This window comes from Lepus europaeus, unplaced genomic scaffold (assembly GCF_033115175.1).
Source record: "Lepus europaeus isolate LE1 unplaced genomic scaffold, mLepTim1.pri SCAFFOLD_3_1, whole genome shotgun sequence".
NCBI lineage: Eukaryota > Metazoa > Chordata > Mammalia > Lagomorpha > Leporidae > Lepus > Lepus europaeus.
In genome coordinates this window covers 5,981,131-6,003,205 of record NW_026909276.1, presented here as the reverse complement: position 1 = coordinate 6,003,205, position 22,075 = coordinate 5,981,131, and the positions used below count along the sequence as shown (strand labels likewise).

The following is a 22,075-nucleotide window of genomic DNA, read 5'->3' as shown; positions in this document are numbered from 1 at the left end:
TCCTTTTGAGACTATGGGACAGAAATTAACCACCCCCTTAAGTTTGACTCTAGGACGTTGGAAGGAGGTGCAGGAACAGGCTTATAACTAGTCCGTGGAAGTGAGGAGGCGAAAGTGGGTGACACTGTGTTCCTCGGAGTGGCCTACTTTCAATGTAGGATGGCCTTCTAATGAGTCTTTTTCCCATAGTCTCATCCTGCAGGTGAAAGACCGAATCTGCAAACCTGGTCAAGAAGAACACCCGGATCAGGTCCCCTAAGTTACAGTATGGGAGTACCTGATATCGGAGCCGCCCTCTTGGGCTTCTCCCTTCTTGCAGGACAAGAAGGACATAAATCGCCCCTCCTTCGGTTGTCCCGATGACTCCCGTCCCCACCCTGCGCCGGCATCGCCTTTCCTGCCGTCTCTGTCTCTACCTTGTATCCCTTACAGGAACTGAGAGAACAGAAGCCTCGGAGCCCCACCCCCCCGTGCTGCCGGACAGCCAGGGGGACCTCCTGATGCTGGACCCTTCTCCTCCCTATGGACGTCAAGCAGCGAGGCACCCGCCGTCAGACTCTACCACGGAGTCTGAGGAGGGAACAACTCCCACTCCCGCTGACCCATTCTCATCACCCCCAAGCAGCCAATTGCAGTTGCGTAGGAAAATAGGGGAGGGGGGTGGTGGGGAATGGTCTTCCCAGGCTTTTCCCCTGAGGACAGTAGCTGGACAGATACAATATTGGCCGTTTTCCGCCTCTGACCTGTATAACTGGAAAACATATAACCTGTCTTTTTCACAGGATCCACAAGCCCTGACCGGACTCATAGAGTCTATTTTACTAACACATCAGCCTACCTGGGATAATTGCCAGCAGCTCTTGCAGACTTTACTAACCACTGAAGAAAGGCATAGGGTTTATTTGGAAGCCCGTAAAAACGTGCCGGGAAACGACGGGCGACCCACGCAGCTTCCAAATGAGATAGATAAGGCTTTCCCCTTGACTAGGCCCGACTGGGACTTTAACACCGTGGCGGGAAGGGAAAGACTCAGACTCTACCGCCAGATTCTCCTGACTGGTTTGAGGGGAGCGGGGAGGCGCCCCACGAATCTGGCATAAGGTTAGGGCCATTGTGCAGGAAAGCAAGGAAACCCCAGCAGGATTTTTAGAAAGACTGATGGAAGGGAACAGGATGTACACCCCCTTCAACCCTCTGGCCCCGGACCGGCAAGCCGAGGTCATCATGTCCTTTATTGGACAGTCGGCCCCTGACATCCGGGTGTGCCTTCAGAGGCTGGAGGGGCTTCAGGGGTATACATTGCCTGATTTAGTAAAGGAAACGCCCGAGGAAAGGGAAGACAGACTAAGGCGGGAGCAGGATCGAAAGAAAGAAAAAAAATGGAGGGAAAAGCGTAGAGGGGAGGAACTGACTAGGATCCTGGCCACCGTAGTTTCCAAAGCAGAGCAAGGGAGGACCAGGTCAGGAAGGGACCCGGGAGACCGGCAAAGGCCCCTTCTAGACCGAGAACAATGCGCACTGGGCAAAACCCGAAGAAACAAGCTCGTCTGAGATCCGTTCCTGTACTATCTCTGGAGAATGAAGACTAGGAAGGGGATCCAGTGGTGCACGACTGCCATCAAGTCCTTGCTGAAATCCATGGGACTCGAGCCGACCTGACCGACATTCCCCTGCCAAATGCGGACCAACCTGGTATACCAACGGGAGCAGCTCTCTGCAAGACAGCGAGAGAAGAGCCGTTTCTAACTCTGAGGAAAGAAAGAGAAAGATTACCTGTCCTTCAGGTCCCTGTTCGGGCGCCACCTGCCGCGGACCGGCTCTCGCGGAGTCTCAGACCGAGGGAGAACGAGGGAACGAAGAGCCAGGAGAGTCAGAAATCGGCGGGGAAATGACAGACAGACACACACACGTTATGTGTATGTTACTGCTGCGATTTATTGTAGTAAGGCTTGGGTTTATATAGTAAAGAACAATGCTGCAGGCAAATGTAAAACTTTTATCACAAAGGTTGACAAAATGAGTTAAAACAATGATGTCATATGAGTGGTTTTATGAGGAACATAGTGGGGACATTGTTTTTAGACAATTTACGGAGGATGAGAATTGACCTTTGACTCAGTTTTACATACTGAGGATGAGAATTGACCTTTGACTTAGTTTCACTTACTGAGGATGAGAATTGACCTTTGACTTAGTTTCACTTACTGAACTGTTTAGGGGAATAACTGTCTAAGGTTTTGCTTGCCCTCTAGGTACCTGGAGATAACCTCTGAGTAACCTTAACATTTTTCTGTTACTACAATGGGAACCTAATGATATGTTTTGACTTGCATTCCTGGCTTACGGGAAACTTCTTTTTCTTGATTTTTTAGTTTCTGAGAATTATGAGGGTAAGCAGTAAAGTGTAAACACAGCTGGTAGATAATGCATAATGAGTTCATCAGCAGAGCAGAGACACGGTGTCCCCCAAAATTTAGCAAGGACAGTCTTGGCTTCCATTACTGTGAGTCGGGGGTCGTTACAACCGTGGACTGCACAGGAATCGCCTGGGGCTCCGCTCCAACAAAGCGCTGACCCCAAAACCCTGCAGCTTCAGACTCCCGACGTAGCAACATTTTGCCACGCGGGTATCACAGCTGTGGGCGTGGCAGAAATCTATAAGCGAAGGGGGCTCCTTACCTCCACGGGAAAGGACATTAAAAACAAACAGGAAATTTTAAACCTCCTAGAGGCCCTGCACCTGCTGCGAGAACCTAGTATCATCCACTGCTTGGGCATCAGAAAGGAGGGTGTCCCGTGGAGGAGGGCAATCGGCTCGTAGACAAAGTGGCTAAAGAGGCAGCCTTGACTAGCCAACTATTGGCTGTAAAGGACTCTCCTAATGCAAGATGGACAAGGGTATTTCATCATTGGACTGGACATTCTCCTTCGACAAATTACTGAGGCCTGTGTACCCTGTGCTAAAGTATACCCCAAACACCTCAAACCCCAAGAGGGGGCCAGGATCAGAGGGGCACGACCTGGCGTAAACTGGGAGGTAAATTTTACAGAGATTTGCCCCGGCAGGTATGGAGTTAAATATCTTCTAGTATTTGTAGACACCTTCTCAAAGTGGACAGAAGCCTTCCCGACCAAGAAAGAAACCGCGCTGGTAGTAGTCAAGAAAATCCTAAAAGAAATATTCCCCCGATTTGGACTACCAAAGGTACTGGGGTCAGACAACGGGCCGGCTTTCGTCTCCCGGGTAAGTCAGATGGTGGCACAGGTGTTGGAAATAGAAAGTTGCATTGTGTTTATAGGGTAAGTCAGATGGTGGCACAGGTGTTGGAAATAGAAAGTTGCATTGTGTTTATAGGGTAAGTCAGATGGTGGTACAGGTGTTGGGAATAGAGTAAAAGTTACATTGTGCTTATAGACCGCAGAGCTTGGGTCAGGTAGAAAGAATGAATAGAACTCTTAAGGAAACTTTAACAAAACTGGTCATGGAGACTGGCACTAGGGACTGAGTCAAATTGTTACCTATGGTGCTGTTCCAGGTTCGAAACACCCCCTCAGCCTTTGGCTTGATGCCCTGTGAAATCCTGTATGGGGGGCCCCCACCCATTGCCGATCTGTTGGGTCCCAGCATTGATTCCTATGCTACCTCCCCTGGCTTGCAGACGTGGCTACACACTTTGCAACTAGTCCAGGAGTATGTCTGGAAGCCACTAGCAGCAGTCTGTCAGCCCCAGAACATGGGAACTCCACACACCTTCCAGATCGGGGACCAGGTCTACGTGAGGAGACATCAGGTGAAAAGCCTCGAACCTCGCTGGAAAGGACCCTTCACCGTACTTTTAACAACTCCCACAGCGGTCAAGGTGGATGGCATAGCTGCCTGGGTGCACACCGCACACGTCAAGAGGGCAACTCCAGAGTCCCCAACGGAGGATCAGACCCCAAGACAACCGCAAACGTGGAAATTGCAACGCACACAAACCCCTTTGCTCGGCGCCGTCCTCGTCCAGCAAGAGACAGAGACCGAACACTTTGCACGGGGTTCCTTTATTGCTCGGCAAGCAGGAGATCCAGCTTCGATCTCTTCTGGGCAGGAACTTCCCTTACACCCGCGTAGCAAGGGTTTATATGCACAATACACGTCACAAATCAGGTGATAGGCTAGAAGCGCGGGGATAGGACAATCTCGTGGCAAGGCGGGAAGGAGCGAGCTAGAGCGGGAAATCTAAGGCGGGAAGGAGCGAGCAAGAGCGGGAACTCCCTGAGATGAGGAAGAACCCGGAAGCAGGGAGTCGGCGCCATCTTAGGGGCACGGTTCCTCCGGTCTGGTTCCCTACATCTCCCTCCTTTTGTTTTTGCACAAATCACATCCCCGACGGCCCTGGCTCATGAGGGCCGGGAGAATATTTACTAGGCAGAGAGTAGAGGTGCATACCCAGCGTGCTTGTGATCCGTTAGTTACGGAACTTCAAGGGCCTGGCCACAACCCCTGATGTCTCCGTTAGGGATCAGTTTTTATTCCCTTTTGCTGGGGCAGGCTGGGAATTGAACCTGCATGCATATGCATATGCTCTCCCAGGACCCCCGGAACCCCCGGGTGGACTCCTGCTGCAGTACCTTTGGTCTCGCATACCCAGTTTTCGCTCCCCGTCAGGGATGGGTGATACAGCCCAATGAATGAGAGGGGGAACAAGACAACTCGAGGAAGGTGTGTGCCTGATGGAGGCATTGTCCATATGTGAGGCGTGAGTAGGGATGGGGGGACGAGGGTTTTAATCGCTTTGTTAGCTGTTGGTGGCGGAGCTGGTCCTGTGGGCCTCCGCCATCAGAGATATGCACGGGTGCCGTAGTGCGCCAGCACGCCCACTGTCCAGGCGTACCAACACAGGGGGCTGAGAGGTAGGGGGATGAATGGACTACCTGTGGCAAATGGTCTGGACTAGAGGACCTGCGAGTACTTTGTAACTGGGTGGCATAGTACGACTGACCGCCAGAAGTGCATTGGAAGTATGAGGAATCGCAAGAGCTGTGCATGGATTCTTGAAAGGTCAAGCAAGGACAGGAGTGGTTTTTGCTATGGGGATCAGAAACGCGGGGTTTGGGCACACATATGTAGCCGCGTGGTAGGCCGGGGATCCCCTGGAGGGGCAGATATGCAGTTTTGTCCCCACAATCAGCTGTGGCGATGTGAGTACGCTGCAGTACGGTGTTGCTGGTCCCCCCCTTGCAGTCGCAAGGGTTGCCTACGTTCTGCAGTAAAGCAGTGGGGTTGGAGTTAAAGCCCGCATAAGAGCCAGGGAGCAAAGCCGCTGCCAGTATGAAGAAGCGGAAGGGGTGCATCTCACGTCTCGTTGTTTTGTTGCAATTTGTCGTCCTGTGAGAGTGTGGTAATCTCGGTTATCTCGGGGGAGATGTCGTCCGTAGGTGATAGAGGTGTATCTTGCGGCGGCGGGGCTGTTTTTCTGACCAATCTTTCCGGTATCCAGAGAGGTTCTCTTCCAGATTCCTGTGGGAAGACACAGACCGCGCCTCGGTTCCAGCATAATACCGGATCCGGGCCGTACCACTTTCCCGTGAGGACATCTTTCCAACGGACATAGCCTCGTGAAGATGGCTCCTTTAACATGTGTCTCTCAGCGGGGGACATAGAATGATCTGTCAAATTCAAAAAGTTTATAGTAAACAGTGCAAGGGAGAGGCGCATTCGAGGGGTTTTGCCCGTGGCAATTCCCTCCTTTTGTTTTAAGAGAAAAGCCTTGAGGGTTCGATGAGCCCTTTCAATTATGGCCTGTCCCTGAGGGTTATAAGGGATTCCAGTTTTATGTTGTACCTGCATACGGGTGCAGAAATCTTGGAATGATTTACTTGTGTATGCAGGACCATTATCTGTTTTTAAAGTTTTTGGTTTGCCCCAGGCTGCCCATGCAGCAAGGCAGTGATTAATGACATGGGTGGTACGCTCACCCGTCTCCAGAGAAGCAAAAATTACTTGGGAACAGGTGTCAACTGACACATGAACATACTTTAAGGTCCCAAACTCGGATATGTGGGTGACATCCATCTGCCAGATATGTCCTGGTAGTAATCCTCGGGGATTAACCCCCACCGAAGGCACAGGGGTTAAAGTAGGGCATGCGGCACAATGGCGAACAATATCGCGAGCGGCAGCACGAGAAAGACCGAATTTGGCGGCAAGGGTTTTTGCGTTTACATGGAACTCTGAATGAAACTGGATAGCCTGCTCTTCTGGGGAAGAAAATTGGAGTATCCAAATGGGGCGTGTGGCTTGATCAGCTATAGCATTGCCTGTGGTCATGGGTCCAGGTAAGGAAGAATGAGCTCTAATATGAGTAATAAAGAAAGGAGCAGACCGATTCCAAATAGATTTTTGCAGGGTGAGGAAAACTGTCGCTACGGAGGATGAAGAATTGACTAGTCCTGCGGCCTCAAGGATAGACACAGAATTAACCACATAGCGTGAATCAGACACAATATTGACAGGTCCGGGGAAATCAGAGAAGACTTGGTTAACTATAAGAAGTTCAGTTACCTGGGGGGAGTTAGTAGCGAATTGGAATGTTTTTGGCACAGATCCTGAAACAACATATGCACCGACTCCTGTTTTAGAACCGTCGGTATACACTACTGGGGCTCCCTGTAAGGGCTTTTGGGATGTGGACTTTGGAAAAATAACTGGGTGAGACTGAACAAAGGTTAGCAAAGGATCAGAGGGTGTTCTGTTTGTAATAGTTGCGGAAGTGGAGCAGACTAAAACCGCCCAAGCATCAGTACAAGCGATTAGCACACGTACCTGTTCCATGGAATAGGGGACAACAATGGTGGATGGTTCGCGTCCAAAATGTTGGATAGCCCTCTGAATGGCTAGGAGAGTTATCTCCGCCACTGCCACGGGATAGTAACTAATAGATCTAGTAGATGACATTGAGGGATGGATCCAGAGGAGAGGCCCATCCTGCCATAGGACCGCGGTGGGCTGTTTAAGGGTGTCGAGGACCCAAAGAGTAAGGTCTCCCGCAGGGTCCCAACGTTTTAGGGCAGCTTTACTAAGGGCATCGTTGACAATTGACAGTGCTTGTTTGGCCTCAGAGGTGAAGGTTCGGGGGGAAGCAAGATCCGGGTCTCCTTTAAGTATATTAAAGAGGGGCTGCAATGCAGCATTAGGAATGTTAAGGTAGTGCCTAATCCAATTGATATCCCCTAAAAGTTTTTGTAAGTCATTTAGAGTGGAGATAGCATTGATTTTTATTTGAATTTTTTGAGGTCTAATTTGAGTAGGGGCGACTATAGCCCCAAGATAAGAAACTACAGACGACAATTGCACCTTATTAGGTGCAATATGCAGCCCTGCCCCTTCCAGCACTTGTTGGAGTGTACTGTATAAGGCCAGGAGCCTCTCTGCTGTGGGGGCTGCACACAGTAGGTCGTCCATATAATGTAGGCACCTGCAGTCGGAATATCGGTCTCTAAGAGGTTTTAGTACTTGGGCTACATAGACTTGACACATGGTGGGGCTATTAGTCATACCCTGAGGCAAGACTGTCCACTCCCAACGCTTGTCCGGTTGTTCCTGGTTCTGGGTGGGGACAGTAAAAGCAAAACGTGGGGTATCCTTTTTGTCCAATGGAATGGAAAAGAAACAATCCTTAAGATCTATTACAATAACAGGCCATTGGTTGGGAAGTGCCGAAAGCAGAGGAAGACCACGTTGCACAGGGCCCATAGGCTGCATCTGTGCGTTGACTGCCCTAAGATCATGTAAGTGTCTCCATTGACCTAATTTTTTGCGGATGGCAAAAATAGGCGTATTCCATGGAGAGGTGGATGGGATCAAATGACCAGCGTTGACCTGCTCCAAGACCAGAGTGTTGACTGCCTCCAGTTTCTCCTGAGATAGGGGCCACTGTGGAACCCAGACGGGTACGTCCGTTAGCCACGAGATGGGTAAAGGCTCCACTGGTTTAGGAGGCGAAACAGTGACCCCTAGGAAAAACCCAGGCCAACTTTACTTGGTCTTTGTTTTGGTTCAATGGGGGAAGGGTGGCCCTGGAGCTGGACACCGAGTCCCTTGCCTGGGACGTAACCCATATTTTGTAGCATAGATCGTACTGCAGGGGAAGTGGTGACCAAAGCAACATCCATTTCGGCCAGGACGTCTCTCCCCCAAAGGGAAATGGGTAGAGGTAAAATGAATGGAGAAAACTGTCCTCTATGACCCTCGCTATCCTGCCATGACAACAAGGCTGCACTGATTTTTGGGAAATGAGCAAAACCAAGTCCTTGCAAGGTTTGTTCCGCCACATTTGTAGGCCATGTACTAGGCCAGTCCTTTGTTGCTATAATGGATTTGTCGGCTCCTGTGTCTAAAAGTCCCTTAATGTCCTTGCCATTAATCTGCAACACTAAAGTGGGACGTTCATTTAAAAGCATATGTAAGCCGGTAAAATTAATGCCAGAGGACCCAAAGTTACCAGCGCCGCGAACGTGGTTTTTAGCTGGGATTAAAGAGTGAAGACTGGGCAGTAATAACATTTGTGCGATACGGTCTCCAGGATTGATTACTAAAGGTCCCTGAGGGGCCTGAACCATGATCTTTACTTTACCAGTGAAATCAGAGTCAACTACCCCGGGGATCACAGCTAGCCCTCGGAGGGCGGCGGAGGACCGACCCAACACTAATCCAACCGAATCCGGGGGCAGAGGACCGGAGCAGTCGCTCTCCACTAATTGTACCCCCATCTCCGGAGTTAAGAGGAGAGGGGAGGTGGCGCGGAGGTCCAGGCCTGCGGACCCGTGAGTGGCACGGGCTGAGGGTGCACTGGGTGTAGTGCAGACACGGGAGGTGGAACCTGAGAGTAGATTTGATTTTGGGGGCTCCTCGCTGGGTTGGGGAGCCCCCTCTGGCCGTTTTTTGGCCCCTGGGCGCTACCTGTAAGTGGGTTGCCATCGATATCGAAAGCAGAACGGCATACCTCTGCCCTATGAGGGCCCTTGCGGCAACGGCGACAAGGCTCTATGCCTGAAGGCTGTGCCGTGGAATACCCATGGCTGAGATTGGGGCAATCGCGTTTTCTGTGACCCGGTTGATGACATTGGAAGCAAAGTCCTGAAGATATGGGGGGTCGGGTCGATTTAGATTTTGGACTGTTTTCTTTGACTTTTGCCAGCATCGCAGCTAGGCCCGCATTAGTAAGTGGCCCACCGGTATCTCTGCAGTATTTTAACCAGGAGTCCAGAGATTTATGTCTATATTGTCGAAGAATGTTTTTGCACTCTTTATTAGCCTGCTCAAAAATAATTTGTTTGACCAGTGGCTGAACGTCAGCCTCGGAAGGGAAAATACGCGACGCAGCCTCAAGTATGCGAGCGACAAAATCAGCGAAGGGTTCGGCCGTGCCCTGAACGATCTTGGTGAGGTGGCTAGCTGAGTCACTTGGATTGGACGCCTGCCTCCACGCACGTTGGGCACAGTTGGAAATTTGCCTGTATACTTGTCTAGGGAATTGGGTCTGGTCAGCCTGATAAGGTCCACGCCCTAAAAGCATATCAGCATTCCACGTAGGGTGGCCGTCCTCAGCATTTTCATCTGCCTGGTCATGACAGCACTCTGTATTCATAGATTGCCACAAAAGAAAGCCGCCTGGACTTAAACAGGCCCGAGCCAATTGGGTCCAGTCGCTAGGTGTTAAAATGGACTGGCCGACTGATTCAAGGAGTGACAATGTGAATGGGGCTGTGGGTCCATAGTCATGGACCGCAGCCTTAAGTTGTTTTAATACTGTCATGTCCAATGGTTCGTGCCGGGCCTCTCGCGTGCCCAAAGCCAAAACAGGGTAAGCCTGAGCGGGGGCAGCGGGAGCGCCAGTTCGCAACTGTTTCCAGGCTTGTTGATGAAACTGTCTGCCTGAAAAAGGTGGCACATTTGGGACGTTTAATGGCCATGGCGGCACGGGTGTTAGATGGGGCTGAGGCACGCCTACATGACCGCCAGTAGGAGGCGCTGCGTCTTTAATCTGATGGGCGGGCACGACATCGATAGGAGGAGCCGTAGGCACTAGAGGGCGTAAACAGGCATCTTTTAACTTTTGCCGCAGCTGCGCATACGTAGGAGGCGGGGATTTAGGATCGCCGTCCCCTTCCCCCTCAGACTCAGAGGAGGCGGAGCCACATTCGGAGCCTGAGGCCAGTGAGGAAGTCTGGCATCCCGTGTCCTTAAATTGTATGAGGTCCCGGGCGCCGTCCGAGCTCTGAGAACGAACTTCCTCGAGAGCCTCGCGAACCGCCGTAAGAGTCGGGCGGTCCGCTCCCACCGACCTCTCCTCTTGGAGGCACGCCCGCAGTAGTTCCCATAAGGGGAGAACAACGGGGTCGATATCGGGTTCCTGGGGATCGTTAACTGTGCGCCGGAGATCCTTTCCTAATTTCTCCCAAGACTCAAGAGTTATTTGGCCCTCGTGGGTGAGCCACGGCGCAAAGAAATCAACACTTCCAAGGAACCTGACAAGTGTGGTCTTAGAAACCTTAATCCCTTTGCTACGCAATAATGCTTTTAACGGATTAAGCAACATTGAATGGCTAGATGAATTTCCCATTTTCAGTTTAAAGCGGGAAGACACGTCCGCTATCTTATTTTCAGTTTAAAGCGGGGGAACAAGTCTGCTATTCTTTCAGTTTAAAGCGGGGAAACACGTCCGCTATCTTAGGGTGCGTCCACCCTCCAACCACGAGATATACCTCACTCGCGGGGCCCAGACGGTAAGACTGACCTCGCTTACCTTCTACTTACCGGGCAACGTAGAGGAAGTTCCCCGTACGGGCCACCAGCTGCTCGGCGCCGTCCTCGTCCAGCAAGAGACAGAGACCGAACACTTTGCACGGGGTTCCTTTATTGCTCGGCAAGCAGGAGATCCAGCTTCGATCTCTTCTGGGCAGGAACTTCCCTTACACCCGCGTAGCAAGGGTTTATATGCACAATACACGTCACAAATCAGGTGATAGGCTAGAAGCGCGGGGATAGGACAATCTCGTGGCAAGGCGGGAAGGAGCGAGCTAGAGCGGGAAATCTAAGGCGGGAAGGAGCGAGCAAGAGCGGGAACTCCCTGAGATGAGGAAGAACCCGGAAGCAGGGAGTCGGCGCCATCTTAGGGGCACGGTTCCTCCGGTCTGGTTCCCTACACCCCTTAAAGATAAGACTCTTTTTAAAACTGTGTAATACTTGAGACAACTGTAATAGTTTAATTAGGATCTGTTTTGCTGTTATTTGAGAGCCTTTACCCTTCCCTTCAATACCATCCCCTGGCTAAAGTTCATTCCAGAGGGGATGCAGATTTGGATGTAATCTCTCTGCCCCAGGCATTGCAGAAAACTGCTGGCTCTGCTTACACCAGGGACCTCCCCTCCCTCTTGCTGTTTTCCTGCCGCTTAATAATACCCTTGGGTTTAATAGCTCTGTTAATTGCCCTCCCGTACAGCCTTTCCCCGTCCTTCCTGTTCCAATGGCCTAAAAATGATTCCTTTAACATTAATATGGCCTATACCATTTTACCGGCAAATTGGACTGATAGCTGTGCATATGCTATGCTTCTGCCCAATGTAGACATTATTAGTGTCCCGATTCCTTCCTTCAATTATATTGCAGGAAGACAAAAACGAGCTGTACAATTCATTCCTATATTGGCTACGTTGGGAATTTCCACAGCTATGGTTACAGGATCCGCAGGACTGGGAGTTGCGGTCCAAAACTATAAAGATTTGTCCCAACAACTTATTAATGATGTACAATCCCTATCCTCCAACCCTTCAGGACCTCCAAGACCAAATCGATTCCCTGGCGGAAGTGGTCTTACAAAACTGTAGGGGCTTAGACTTGCTTGCCACCGAACAAGGAGGTATTTGTTTGGCTTTGTAGGAAAAGTGCTGTTTTTATGCTAACAAGTCCGGCATGGTTCGCAATGATCTGGAGCGTCGCCGCCATGCCATGGCTAAAAATCCCCTGTGGACAGGATTCAATGGACTGCTTCCTTACTTGCTACCACTTCTAGGCCCCATTGCTGGTTTGCTTGTTACACTATCTGTGGGTCCTTGTATTTTTAATAAGCTGATGTGGTTTGTTCGTGAACGCCTTTCAACCGTTCAGGCTCAGAGCGCTAAAAACCGTGGAATCTACCCTGTAAATTTTAGGATTAAAATTTGTACAAAAAAAAAAGGGGGGGGGGGATGAAGGACTTCTGAAAATTTACCTGCTAAAAAAACTAGGAAGTTTCAAGAAAGGTCAGTTAATTTCTGGGAAACTGCAACTTAGCAGATAACAGGGAATAGTAGTTTGGAAACCCCCCTTGTGCAATGGTTAAGATAAGTAAAACTGATGTGTACTGAGATAAGCAGGAATGCTGTATACTAAACAAAAACCCCCTTCCCCTTTGTATTCACTTGCTTAAGATAACTTTGTGGTTTTTGCCTTTAAATACTGCCTGTAACCCTTGTCCAGTACCTCACTCTCTCTCAGGAGGGAGGGGTCCGTTTTGCGCAAAACGTAAATAAAGCGGCCTCTTGCATTTGCATCGTCTGGTCTGAGGATTTTTGAGTCTGGGGTCGCGATCTAAAGGACCCAGCGGGGATTAGGGTCTTTCACCTTAGATCCCATCTCAAAAGTCAGATAGGAGAGAAGATTTGATGACTATACGTCTATCTAAATAAAATACCATCATGGTACAATTTGTTGAATTTATTTTATAATTTTTCTTGTTATTTTCTTCTCTTACAGATTACTTAAGAATATAATTACCTCATTTTTAAATATTGAAAACTATTTTTGTTTCTTTTAAAAATGATTTCTAAATTAATTCCATGTGGTCAAAGAGATTACTTTATGGCTTTAATCTTTTTTAAAAATATTGTGGCGGCCAGCGCCATGGCTCACTAGGCTAATCCTCCACCTTGTGGCTCCGGCACACCAGGTTCTAGTCCCGGTCAGGGCACCGATCCTGTCCCAGTTGCCCCTCTTCCAGGCCAGCTCTCTGCTGTGGCCAGGGAGTGCAGTGGAGGATGGCCCAAGTGCTTGGGCCCTGCACCCCATGGGAGACCAGGAGAAGCACCTGGCTCCTGCCATTGGATCAGTGCGGTGCGCTGGCCACAGCGCGCCTACCACGGCGGCCATTGGAGGGTGAACCAACAGCAAAAAGGAAGACCTTTCTCTCTGTCTCTCTCTCTCACTGTCCACTCTGCCTGTCAAAAAAAATATTGTGGCTTTCATGTTATCTCTTGAAACATTCTTTAAATAGATTTATTTATTTATTACATAGAGAGAGGGATAGAGTACTCCCAAGCACTGGTTCACTTCCCAGATCACTTCACTGACCAAGGATGTGCCAATTTGAAGCTAGGAGCCAGGTGTTTTTCATTTCTCCATGTGGCTATCAGAGGCTGAAACAGTTGCGCCATCTTCTTCAGCTTTTCACAGGCCATTAGCAGGGAGCTGGATCAAAGTGGACACCTGATGCATGAGCCTGTGTCTGTATGCGTTGCTGGTGATGCATATAGTGGTTTCACCCTCTGTGCAAAAGTACCAACCTCATGGTTTTAGTCTTGATTTATGGCTTAGCGTGTGTTCTATCTGGGTTCTATAGAGTGATATACAAACATTAGTTAACTACACTGTCATTTATGTTTACAATTGATCATTATCAATTTGTTTTATTAATTACTATAAAATTAATATAAATTGTTTTACACTATTTGTAACTTTTTTAGTACCCATTTAGTTTTATGGACTTTGTTTCTTGTCCTTTGAGCCTTTGTTTTTAGGTTCATTAACATTGATTATATGAATCTGATGTATAATCTAGGCTGTGTAGCCAACTCTGCATGGGTATCTTTTCCCATCTTTTCACTTTCAGTCTGTTTTTGTCTTACTTTTTAAATGTGCCACTTTCAGAAAGCATACAGAAATCTTCTGGTCCTTTAATCAAATTTGACAACTACTGCCTTAATTTTAGTCCATTCAATTCTGAGCTAATTATTAATATAATTGAAATAATTTCTTTAATTTGATGACTTATTTTCTGTTCCTCTGTTTGTCATTTATTACCTTAGTTTTGTTTCGTGAAAGATTTTAATGATCATTAACCAATTATATTATTTATTCATTGGGATAATAAAGAAAGTCTCCCTCAATTGGTTTACTTTCCAAATGTGGACAATTGATGGGTCTGGACCTGACTGGAGCCAAAGGCTGGTAGTTCATTCCAAGACTTCCTCAAAGGTGGCTGAGCCCTGGTTTCTTGAGCCATCACCACTGCCTACCAGTGTCTGTTCATGCAGGAAGCTTGTGTCGAGTCAGAGATGGGAATCAAATTTAGGTACTTCAGTATAGTACACAGGAATCTTAACTAATTCCCTAAGTACAAAGCTAAAAGCTTAGCTAGAACAGAAAAAAAGTGCCACAGAAAAAACTAAACCTGTAATTAGTTCTTGAACTTTCTTTCTGCAGAATTACAAGAAAATAAGTATCTGTTTAAAATGCACTATCTATGGCATTGTGTTATAGCATCTTTGGCAAACAAATGCACTGCATTTTTGCATTAGTTTCCTATGATTTACAAATAATTATGTACTTGAATTTGTTACTTATTGATGTTTGGATTTGCAATATGAATATCACACAAGGCACTCTTTCATATACATTATTGGGATATTTCAATTGAATAGTTCTATTTATGACTGCTATACACTGTACTATTTTTATCAAATAATGACCCAATATATGAATATTTCACATGGTGTTATAAATCTTGCTTCAAATATTCATATACCTGAATAAAATAATAGAATAAGAATGCTTGAAGTTCTTTATATTATCCTACACATATGATTACCCTTTTTAATGATCACAATCATTTCCTGTAAATGAGGAGTGGAGGACATCTGACAGTCATTTGTCTGGACTTGCCAAAAAAATTTAATGCAGTAAATCTATATCAGGTTAATTTTTAATTTGATACCATTTTATGCCCTGCAAATGTTATAAATCCAAATGGCCCTCACATAAAAGAGGTTCCCCACCATGCAATTCTAAATATTAATCTTGCATCATTTTCTTTCAGACTAGAGGAGTTATTTGATCATCCTATAGCTTAAGTCTGCAATGATTATGAAGCTATTTTATTGTTCTGAAATGTCTTTTACCTGAATCATATATTAATATTTATTTGAAATACTACATAACAAAGAATCTTTTAAATGCTGGTTCATTCCACACATACTTGTAACTGATGGAGCAAGAACAGGGTAAATCCAGGAGACTGGACTCCAATCTAGATCTCCAATCTAGGACCCACGTACTTGAGCCATGATATATGGCCTTTTGAAGACAGCATTGATACGAAAGTAAAATTTATGCACGGGCAAGTATCTTGACAATGGATGTGAGCATACCAAGTAATAGCTTGATCCATTGTACTCAAGATCCCTGCACCTGTTCATGTAATATTTTATAATAGTACCCACTAGACATAGAATCAGGCATGGAAGGATACTTTCTTTCACTACATTTATGTATTCCCATTGTTTCTGTGGACAAGCCAGCTGCCAAAGGTATATGGTTTTGACCTTGTATGTCATAAGCTATTGGGCCTTTAATGATTTAATTGCTTTTTTTTGCATTTGGATCCCTTCAATTTGTTGTTATTTGCCTAGAGTAGTTTTCTAGTTATGTATGCTGATATGCTGATTGGGGGTTTATTGAGAATTTTGAATCTCTAAATTTATGTCTTGTAACTTTTGACATGTTTTCTTTTTTCCTTTTTTTTAGCAGGCAGAGTTAGTGAGAGAGAGAGAGAGACAGAGAAAAAGGTTTTCCTTTTCCATTGTCTCACCCCTCAAACCCCCAGTGGGCTGCGCCAATCCGAAGCCAGGAGCCAGGTGCTTCCTCTTGGTCTCCTATGAGAGTGCAGGGTCCCAAGGACTTGGGCCATCCTCCACTGCCTTCCCTGGCCACAGCAGAGAGCTGGACTGGAAGAGGAGCAACCGGGACAGAACCGGTGCCCCAACCAGACTGGAACCTGGAGTGCCAGCACCACAGGCGGAGGATTAGCCTAGTGAGTTGTGGCATCAGGCAGACATGGTTTCAACAATCATCCTGAATCATAATATGGCAAATCACATCAGAGAGATAAAATAAGAGATGAAACACACAGTCTCAGGCCTTTTAACATTGGTGCCAATGCATCCCTAAAAATAGAAACTGCTACTTTGGTTATTAAATTCCCAACACATGCTATTTGGTGATATATTAGTCATATGTCATTTTGTGTTATATATTGTTTTCCTTTTTTTTTGGACATGAAATATGTTGATTAGCCTACAAGTAAGTTTTCACTCTAGTAACTGTATTTCAAAATTGTCGTTTTTGTTTTGTTGTTTGTTTGTTTGTTTTAGTTCTTATCTATCACTCTCAGCTAACTCATGTTATTTTTACGTACTGGAAGAGAGTTGGAAATCATTCAGCTGCCTTGTTTTCTATGTGTAATATCTGTCTTAATTTAATTGTCTTTTTAATGATTTTCCCCCTGGAGTATGAGGCAAATTTTGCTATTTTCTGTGAGTAATTGTTCTAAATATTGCAAACTATGTGTTGTAGAATTTGTGGATACTGTTAGATTCCTCTGAGTGTTTACATTTTCAAGCCTGTAGGCTTCTTTGTTGGCAAATTTTAGCTTTGTAATAATTGTTTTATGGTTCTCAGTGGTCACTTTGATTTTTGATCTACCTTCAAAAATATTATGACTCTTCATGAGGGAGTAATATTATAATACTATAATTCCAGTTATCTTTTTTCAATTTCTCTTATATACTTGTAATGTATTTTATTTCTACCACTCAATTCATTTTTTACTATCTTTGGTCATATGGCAAATGACTTTAAAAAGTATGATAATTTGAGAGAAAAATATTAGTACCATCACATTTACAATTCTCAGTGTCTATTTTTATCCAGATGTTTATGAGTTTTTTGATTGGAACTTTTTGTAAATTTTGAAAATGGTAATCCTTGTTATAAGGACGTTCTTGCTTTCTTTTCTTTCTTTTTTTTTTTTTTTTGGACAGGCAGAGTTAGACAGTGAGAGAGAGAGAGAGAAAAAGAGAAGGGTCTTGCTTTTCTGTTGGTTCACCCCCAAATGGCTGCTACAGCCAGAGCACTGTAGCTGGTGTGCTGCACCAATCCAAAGGCAGGAGCCAGGTGCTTCCTTCTGGTCTCCCATGTGGGTGCAGGGCCCAAGGACTTGGGCCATCTTCCACTGTTTTCCTGGACCACAGCAGAGAGCTGGACTGGAAGAGGAGCAACTGGGAAATAATCTGGCGCCCCATCTGGGACTGAAATAGGAAAAGAACCTGGGGTGCTGGCTCCACAGATAGAGGATTAGCCTAGTGAGCCATGGCGCCAGCTTCTTATTTTCTTTTGCTTTGTAAAATTTGGATACCCCCCAAAGTTTTCATTATTCTGATATTAAGGACATCCTCACATTCTTAACATGCCTTTCAGGTTCAGGTATTAATTTAGAAAAGACTTCAAACCCACATTCCAGTTTATTATTGAAAAGAATCCACAAAGAGTTAAATAGTGAGGCCGGCGCCGTGGCTTAACAGGCTAATCCTCCGCCTTGTGGCGCCGGCACACCGGGTTCTAATCCTGGTCAGGGCACCGGATTCTATCCCTGTTGCCCCTCTTCCAGGCCAGCTCTCTGCTATGGCCCGGGAAGGCAGTGGAGGATGGCCCAAGTGCTTGGGCCCTGCACCCGCATGGGAGACAAGGAGAAGCACCTGGCTCCTGGCTTTGGATCAGCGCAATGCGCCAGCCGCAGCGGCCATTGGAGGGTGAACCAATGGCAAAAAGGAAGACCTTTCTCTCTGTCTCTCTCTCACTATCCACTCTGCCTGTCCAAAAAAAAAAAAAAAAGAGAGAGAGAGAGTTAAATAGTGAGCTGCATTTCGCAAAGACCGATCTATCTAGCTTGGCATTCTACTTGTTTTCCCTTAGTGAACTGGTTCTTTTGTTACCTAGTTCTCCCAATCACAATTCTTGGCAACGCACACAGGAGTTTGAGAGCCAGTGAACCTCATTTGAATCTGTATTAGCATCCTTTTTAACATTTTGTCTCATAGAAGTGAATGAGGAGCCATTTATTGTTGTCTTTTTTCTGCAGATTATTCAGAGTGAGCAGGTACCACAAGAACAAGTACCTGCCACCATAAATCACATTGTAAAAGTGCACACAATGTGGCTTAAAGTCATGATGTAGATGAAAACATTGATTTCCAGTGAGACTTTCTAAGTATTGTGAGAACTATCCTGGCTTGGGATCAGCTCAGCTCTGGCTTTTGTGGTCACTTGGGGAGTGAACCAGTGGATGAAGGATTTCTTTCTCTCTCAGTCTCTACCTCTCTCTGCAACTCTGCCTTTCAAATAAATAAAAATAAATCTTTAAAAAATTTGGAATGAAAGATTTTCCTTGGAACAATTGCAGCCTGAATGAAAAGGAACTGATTGGGTGTGGGTTTTTTTTTTCCATCTCAGTGCAGCTAAATTACAGGGATCTTCTACTTTTACACACCTATAAAGAATTATAACTCTATGCACCCTAGTTTTCAGACTCAGCCATAGAATAATTCTGCCTACTTTGTGAGTCAATTGAGCAACTCAAATATATCTTTAAAAGGCTGAAAGATAAAAATAGTTCTTGCTTTTGATGTACACATCTCCCTTAATAGAGACTAGGTTGCTACACATTCCAGCTGATATTCTTTTCCTACTTCTACTTTTCTTGGGAAATATCTATTGACAGGAAAAACCTTTCTATCATAATGTGAAAAAAAAATCTTAATATTTAACAGGAAGTTGCTCTTAAAAACTTACCCATTGCTTTGAATTACTTAACTCAGGCATTTCCAACACCTACAGCAGTTTCATGGTTCTTTATATTCACTTGCTAAAAGGGTAATTTACAACTGATTAACTCTAGAATTCCTGCTGGTATGTAGTTACCTATGACAAAGCCAAATATATACAGTGACTAATAAAACCTGCTGCACTAGCAATAAAGCAGTGAGATCACACAAACACATATCAGAAGGATTTATGATCAAACCAGATAGTTCCACAATCTTCATAAGGGAGCACCCATCACCTCCACCATGTGGGAATTTGTGATAATGATCTGCCTTCTCTTACAGTGCTCTTACCCTTGATCTATTTTTGCCCAATTGCACTTTTCTCTAATGGTGAAATCTACTTCTTCCAGAATTCAACATTTTAATGTAGAATGATGGTGTTAAGTAGGAAGTCAGTTATGAGCTTATGTGTGTGTGACAGGCCTAAAGAGAAGACATCTATATGCATCTGCATCTCAAAGTCATCCTAACAATGCTTCAGGGGAAGCCCAGATTTCGCATCCTGCCTGCCCTGCCCCCTTCTACCTGATAACCTGCCAGGTGGAGGCCCTCACTCCTCCTGCTTCCTGCCTGATAAATCTTCCACAATCTCCCAGGTGCAGCCCAGTATCTGCATCTCAAACACCCTGCTCCCTTCCTCAGGTCTGATAACATTTGCATCCATAAAGTCCTTTGTTTCAGACCTTCCACAGGAAGAAGCTTCTTAACATTTACATCCATTAAGTCTTTCTTTCCAGGTGGAAGCATGTGAAGACAAAGACCTACTTCTTTAAAAACCCCAGCCTAAATGTAGACTGGGCACTCTCTCTCAGGTCCTGTCTGGAGAGGTGCCCATCCATTTTTACGGATGTCCCTACCCTAATAAACTTTGCTACTTTTACCTCCCACTACTCTCTGTCTCACGCCTGAATTCTTTCTTGCGCGAAGACAAGAGCCCTGCAATTTCTCCGGTAACAATGGTAATGTGGGAATTCTATCCATTGTCAATGACTAGAAGCTAACCTCTAGCTCCTCAAATGAAATTTGCCAATGAATTAACAAGAAATTTTAATTCCAGGCCTAGGCAGAGACCAAAAACTGACACAGCTTAAAGTTACAGAAGACTGACATTCCTCCCTTGAACTCCCTTAAAAACTAAGTGTTCTGAACATTTTTTCGTGTGTCTTTTGGCCATTTGGATTTCCTCTTTTGAAAAATGTCTATTGAGCTCCTTGTCCCATCTCTTAAGTGGGTTGTTTGTTTTGTTGTTATGGAGTTTCTTGATCTCTTTGTAGATTCTAGTTATTAATCTTTTATCTGTTGCATAGTTTACAAATATTTTTCCCATTCTGTTGGTTGCCTCTTCACTTTCCTGACTGTTTCTTTTGCAGTACAGAAACTTCTCAATTTGATGCAACCCCAATTGTCAATTTTGGCTTTGACTATCTGTGCCTCCAGGGTCTTTTCCAAGAAGTCTCTGCCTGTGCCTATATCTTGCAGGGTTTCTCCAATGTTCTCTAAAAATTTGATGGTGTCAGGTCATAGATTTAGATCTTTAATTCATGTTGAGTGGATTTTTGTGTAAGGTGTAAAGTGGGGGCCTTCCTTCATGCTTCTGCATGTGGAAATCCAGTTTTCTCAGCACCATTTGTTGAATAGAATGTCCTTGCTCCAGGAATTGGTTTCAGATCCTTGAGCAAATATAAGTTGGCTGTAGATGTTTGGATTGATTTCTGGTGTTTCTATTCAGGTCTATTGCAGTATCCATCTGTTTCTGTACCAGTACCATGATGTTTTGATTCAACTGCCCTGTAGTATGTCCTGAAATCTGGTATTGTGATGCCTCCAGCTTATTTTTTGTTGAACAAGATTGCTTTAGCTATTTGAGGTCTCCTGTGCCTCCATATGAATTTCAGCATCATTTTTTCTAGATCTGAGAAGAATGTCTTTGATATTTTGATTGGTGTCTCATTGAATCTATAAATTGCTTTTGAAGAATGGGCATTTTGATGATATTGATTCTTCCAATCCATGAGCATCGAAGATTTTTCATTTTTTTGGTTTCCTCTTCTATTTCATTCTTTAAGATTTTGTAATTCTCATCATAGAGATCTTTGACATCCTTGGTTAAGTTTATTCCAAGGTATTTGATTGTTTTTGTGGCTATTGTGAATGGGATTGATCATCTTAGAAGTTCTTTCTCAGCCATGGCATGGCCTGTGTATACAAATGCTATTGATTTTTGTGCATTGATTTTATATCCTGCTACTTTTCCAAACTCTTCTATGAGTTCCAACAGTCTCTTAGAGTTCTTTGTATCCCTTATAAAAAATCATATCATCTTCAGCCTGGCTGAAGAGATCATGAGAGTATTGTAGGCATGGAAAGCCAAGACACCATGGAAAAGAAAAAAAAGAAGACCTAAATGAAAGATCTCTGCGAGTGTGATCCCAGTGGAAAGAACGGGGCCATCAAATATGGAGGTACCTTTCTCTGAAGGGAGGAGAGAACTTCCACTTTGACTATGACCCTATCGGAATAAGATCAAAGTCAGCGAACTCTAAAGGCTTCCATAGCCTTGGCAACTCATGACTAGAGCCTAGGGAGATTACTGATGCCATAAACAAGAGTGTCAAATTGTTAAGTCAACAACATGAGTCACTGTGGACTTACATCTCATGTGGGATCTGTCCTTAATGTGTTGTCTAATGTGCAATGATGCTATAACTAATACTGAAACAGTATTTTTACACTTTGTGTTACTGTGTGGATGCAAACTGATGAGATCTTTACTAATTATATACTGAATTGATCTTCTGTATATAAAGATAATTGGAAATAAAAAAATACTGGTGTTAAGTTGGAAATGGCATAGAAAATTAATTAATTTTTAAAAAATATCATGTAGGATCTCTGTCTTTAATGTGCTGTACACTCTTATTTAATGCTATAACTAGTACTCCAACAGTATTTTTTTTTCACTTTGTGTTGCTATATGGGGGCAAACTGTTGAAATCTTTACTTAATATACTTAATATATACTAAACTGATCTTCTGTATATAAAGAGAATTGAAAATGAATCTTGATGTGAATGAAAGGGGAGAGGGAGCGGGAAAGTGGAGGGTTGCAGGTGGG

General features: G+C 45.2%; 1 protein-coding gene across 1 annotated transcript in view; it reads left to right on the top strand.

Annotated features, from left to right (window-relative positions):
* Positions 1 to 2,881: 2,881 nt before the first annotated feature.
* Positions 2,882 to 22,075, top strand: part of LOC133755052 (zinc finger protein 271-like) — a 157,275-nt gene continuing 138,081 nt past the window's right edge. The window contains 2 exon segments of the mRNA XM_062185364.1: positions 2,882 to 3,037; positions 3,537 to 4,006. Of these exon segments, the coding sequence (XP_062041348.1) occupies positions 2,882 to 3,037; positions 3,537 to 4,006 (626 nt within the window).